At 39.8% G+C, this 5179-nt stretch overlaps 1 protein-coding gene across 1 annotated transcript; it reads left to right on the top strand.

Annotated features, from left to right (window-relative positions):
* The first annotated feature begins 396 nt into the window (after positions 1–396).
* On the top strand, positions 397–723 carry LOC138894019 (uncharacterized). The gene has a single exon (XM_070178692.1). The coding sequence runs from the start codon at positions 397–399 to the stop codon at positions 721–723; it is 327 nt and encodes a 108-aa protein (XP_070034793.1).
* The last annotated feature ends 4456 nt before the right edge of the window (positions 724–5179 follow it).

Here is a 5179-nt window from a genome sequence, read left to right as displayed (position 1 = left end):
TATCGTGTTGTTATCAGTGTTGATGTAGGATGTAGGATGATTGTCTATGCTTCACGTCAATTAAAGCCCCATGAGAAGAACTACCCAGTGTATGATTTGTAGTTTGAAGTTATTGTACACGCGCTCAAGATTTGGAGTTAGCAGCTATTGTACACGCGCTCAAGATTTGGAGTTAGCAGCTATTGTACGCTCGCGATTTGGAGGCACTACTTATAAGGTGTGTTTCTTGAGGTGTATATGGATCATCGGAGTCTTCAACATCTATTCAAGAAGAAGGGTTTAAACTTAATGCAATAGAGATGGTTGGGGATATTGGAGGACTATGATAACACCATTCTTTTTCATCCGGGGAAGGCCAATGTGGTGGTTGACGCCTTGAGTAGGAAGGCGGAGAGCATGGGGAGTCTTGCTTTTATTCCAGCTGGGGAGAGGCCTTCGGCTCTGGATGTTCAGGCTTTGTCCAACAAGTTCGTGAGGTTGGATACTTTGGAGCTTACCATGGTTCTGGCATGTGTTGTATCCCAATCGTCCTTGTTTGAGCGCATCAAGGTGTGTCAGTATGATGATCCTGACTTGCTTATCCTAAGGGACACAGTGCAGCGAGGTGGTGCCAAGGAGGTGACTATTGGTGATAATGTTGTGTTTCGACTTCATAGCCGGATTTGTATGCCTAATGTGGATGGGTTGCGGGAGCTGATTCTTGAGGAGGCCCATAGTTCGTAGTATTCCATTCATCCAAGTGTCACAACGATGTACCATGATTAGAAGCAACATTATTAGTGATGGAGGATGAAGAAAGACATTGTTGGTTATGTTTCTCGGTATTTGAATTGTCAGCATGTCAAGTATGAGCATCAGAGACCTAGTGGTTTGCTTTAGAGACAAGATATACCGGAGTGGAAGTGGGAGTGTATCACTATGGATTTATGGTTGGGCTGCCCAAGTCTGACCAAGTCTGCACACTCATTCTAGTCATGACTTCCTACACTTCAGAGTAGTTAGCTTGGATTTATCTTAGAGAGATTCTTCGCCTGCATGGTGTGCCTATGTCTATTATATCGGATCGAGGAACTCGATTTATTTCATATTTTTAGAGAGTCGTACAGCGTGAGTTGGGCACACAGGTCGAGTTAAGTACAACATTTCATCCCTAAATGGATGGGCAGTCCGAGCGTACCATTTAGATCTTGGAGGACATGTTGAGAGCCTGTGTCATTGATTTCGAGTGCTAGTGGGATCAGTTTCTACCACTAGCAGAGTTCGCCTACAATAATAGCTACCAGTCAAGTATCTAGATGGCTTCGTATGAGGCCTTATATGTGAGGCGATATCGTTCTCCGGTTGGATGGTTTGAGCCTGGGGAGGCTAGATTATTGGGCACTGATTTGGTTCATGATGCTTTAGAGAAGGTGAAATCGATTCAAGAACGGCTTCTTACAGCGCAGTCTAGGAAAAAGAGTTATGTTGATAGGAAGGCTCGTGATATGGCATTCATGGTGGGTAAGAAGGTTCTACTTAGAGTTTCGCCCATGAATGATGTGATTAGGTTAGGGAAGAAGAGCAAGTTGATCCCTCGGTACATTAGTCCTTTCGAGGTTTTGGAGTGAGTTGGAGAGTTGGCCTACGGATTTGCTTTGCCACCTAGCTTATCCGAATTTTATCGGGTGTTTCATGTTTCCATGCTTCATAAGTACTATAAGGATCCATTACATGTGTTGGATTTCATCTCGATGCTGTTGGACAAGGATCTGACTTTTGTTGAGGAGCCGATGGCCAATTTTTATAGACGGATTCGAAACCTGAGGTCAAAGGATAGTGGATCGGTGAAGGTTTTGTGGAGAGGTAAAGTGGTTGAGGAGGCGACTTGAGATACCGAGCATTATATGTGAAGCATATACCCTCATATTTTTGATATCCCAGGTATGCTTTTTAAACCGTTTGAGGACGAACTTTGTTTAAAAGAGGGAGAATGTAATGACCCGATCGGTCGTTTTGTGTATTAGAGCCCCGTTCCCCTATTTGATTCTCCACGTATGTGTAGTGTTTTTTATGTGACTTGTGAGGATGGTCGGTTTGAGTTTGAGAAGGTTTGGAGTGAATTGGAACAACTAGTTGCAAGATTGAAAGCTTAAGTTATAAGAGTTGATCGGGGTTTGAATTTTGTGTAAACGACTCCGGAATGGTATTTTTATGGTTTCAATAGGTTCGTATGGTGATTTTGGACTTAGGCGTTTGTCCGAAATTGGTTTCGGAGGTTCCTAGGATGATTTGGCTCTTTTTGCAGAAAGTTGGCAATTTGAAAGGTTTAGAAATTTCCTAAGCTTGACTGTAGATTGACTGTGTGGATATTGGGGTCGTATTGGTGTTTCGGAAGTTATAATAGGTTCATTATGTCATTCATAACTTGTTTGCAAAAATTAGTATCATTCTGAGTTGGTTTGGTAGGAATCAGACGCATGGTTGTGAATATTAAAATTCTTGAGTTTCAAAGCTTGCATGATGCGCTATGGTATTCATTTTGGGTTTTGTATGTTATTTTGATGTTCCAAGCTTGCGAGCGATTTTGTATGAGGATTATGTACTAGTATGCATGTTTGGTGTGGGACCCGAGGGGTTCGGGTGAGTTTTGAATTGATTTCGAAGTGTTTTGGTTAAGCTTCAGATTTTGCTGGTTTTGCAGACCTCGCAATTGTGAGGGTCTGCCCGCATTTACGGAGTCCTTCTTGCATTTGCGATGGTAAGATTCCTGGGGGGACCTCGAATTTGCAAGGATTTTGGTCGCATTTGCGACATTGGTCTGGCTGCTGGTACTACGCAACTGCGAAGTGTTGGTTGCTTTTGCAAGATTGGAAGACAGCAGGGACATCACATTTGCGATGTCTGTGGTCGCATTTGTGACATTTTCTGGGACAACCTTGGTTCGCATTTTTTAGCCCTGGGTTGCATTGCGAACCTCTGGTCGCAAATGCGACATCTACAGCTACTTAATAGCTGAGTATTTCGGGACTTAGACTCATTTTATCATATTTTGAGCCCTAGACTTGGTGGGGGGAATTCTTGAAGACTATTTTCACAAAAAGACATTGGTCAAGTGATTTTCACTTGATTTTGATATTTTATCTTGATTTCATATCGATTTTTATACCAAAATCATGGAATTTGAAAGGAATATTTGGAGATTTTTTACTATGTTTTGAAAAATAAAAATTTAGGATTTGAGAGTCTAGACTCGGATTTGAAAACTAATCGCATATTTGGACTCGTGGGGTTATGGGTAGCCGAGATATAACCCTCGACTCTAGTTGTGGGTCCGAGGTTGACTTTTCTTGGATTTTCGAGAATTGGGTAAAGGTTGAGACTTTATAATTTGGAATTGATTTCTTTAGTATTATTTGATGTTATGTTATTGTCATGTTCTTGTGCCCTTTGTTGATAAGTTATGAGCTTATATCTTTGATGAAACTTTGGTATTATTGTTTTGTGATAATTGTGGCACATCGGACATGTTGAGCGGATCGATTGTTGTGTCATTGTTGTCATCATAAGGTCTTTGTCATGCGATTGTGTTCATTGTTTTGCGCGTGGGGCGAAAAAGGGTGACGTTTTCTCAGGTTGCCCACATGGGAAAATAAGAGTGGTGATATGCGCATGTGGTGAATTAAGGAGAGAATTTTATTGTTATGTTCACATGCGGCGCAATAAGGGTGGCATTGTTGATGATGTTATGTGATGATTTGGGGGTGTCTTTCTTGATGTTATTCATGTGTTGCAATGGGGTTGATATTTTGATCACATAAATATTTCTTAAAACTCCGTCTTGTATTTTTAACGAGTTGTTAGTTGAATTTGACATGCTATCACATGCCCCCCCACTTTTATATGATGATTTGTTGACAAAGTTGGTTTTTCTACATTGAGTTTTTATCACATTTTCTACGAGATGGTTGATATTGGTTTCCCTTACATATTTTGTTTCTAGTTATTAATGTATTGCACAGGTTATTGACTAGTGAGTATCATATGACTTGAACCTCGTCACTACTTCACTGAGTTTAGTCTTCATACTTATTGGGTAGAGATCGTGGTGTACTCATACTACACCTTTGTACATTTTTGTGCAGATCTAGGTATTGGAGGTAGTGGATCTTGAGATTGAGAGCTTGCATTGGTCATGATGATTCAAGGTAGAGATGAATGTTGTCGCAGTCCCTTGGAATCTCATCCTTTATATTGACACTGTTAAAATTACATCCGAATAATATTTTATTTTGAATATTCTACATGTATTCACTTAGAGCTCATGACTCTGTACTACCTAGTTTTGGGGAGATGTATTGAGTATAGCCATTTCAGCTCGTCTTAACTCTATTTCTGCTTTTATATTAAACTCTGCCTTATTATATCATATTTTATTGATTTAATGTTGTTATGTGATAGGCTTACCTAGTCTTAGAGATTAGGTGCCATCACGACCCCTTTGGTGGGATTTTAGGTTGTGACAGTTTTACCCCGAAAGTATGGGTTATAACATTTTCGATTCGTTTAACCTCCAACCCTCACGATACTTCTATAACACTTGTTTTAACCCATTATTATCTTTATAAAGGTCCTTAACCTCATGGGCTCATATTGATTCAGTTACGGCGCATTCTAACAAGAAAGTATTTGTGTACCCCATTAAGAATATTCGTCCTCGAATGTAAAGGTGTCTTAGAGGAGAAACTGGATCTTACGAATTTTACAAAAATTTTGATAAAGTCTCCTATGTAAACAGGACTATCACATACCTGTCGAATAGCTGGAAACATACCATATGCCTCATAGGGACACAAACAAGTAATAGTATCTCATTAGGCCTCACACGACCATCAACGTTAAATATTCATATCATAAACTGTAACTTACCGTATAGATACTCTGCTCCTGGAAATGATGTATGCATGAACTCTAAGTATCACTTAATCATAAAATGGGGGTTAATAAAAAATGACATAACCTAGGTTAAGGAAAAATATGTTCGAGTTACAATTAATAAGAATCTTCTGTCTAAAACAACTAAGGGTACTTAGAATTCATTTCTTCCTCGGCTTCCCATATCTTTTCTTAGATGTTCTTATTCCTCTATGCTATCTTTCTTGGTCCCCAACATGCTGACCTTATAATCTAGAATAACTATTAG

Source organism: Nicotiana tomentosiformis, chromosome 6 (genome assembly GCF_000390325.3).
Source record: "Nicotiana tomentosiformis chromosome 6, ASM39032v3, whole genome shotgun sequence".
NCBI lineage: Eukaryota > Viridiplantae > Streptophyta > Magnoliopsida > Solanales > Solanaceae > Nicotiana > Nicotiana tomentosiformis.
This window is presented reverse-complemented; position numbering and strand designations above follow the sequence as displayed.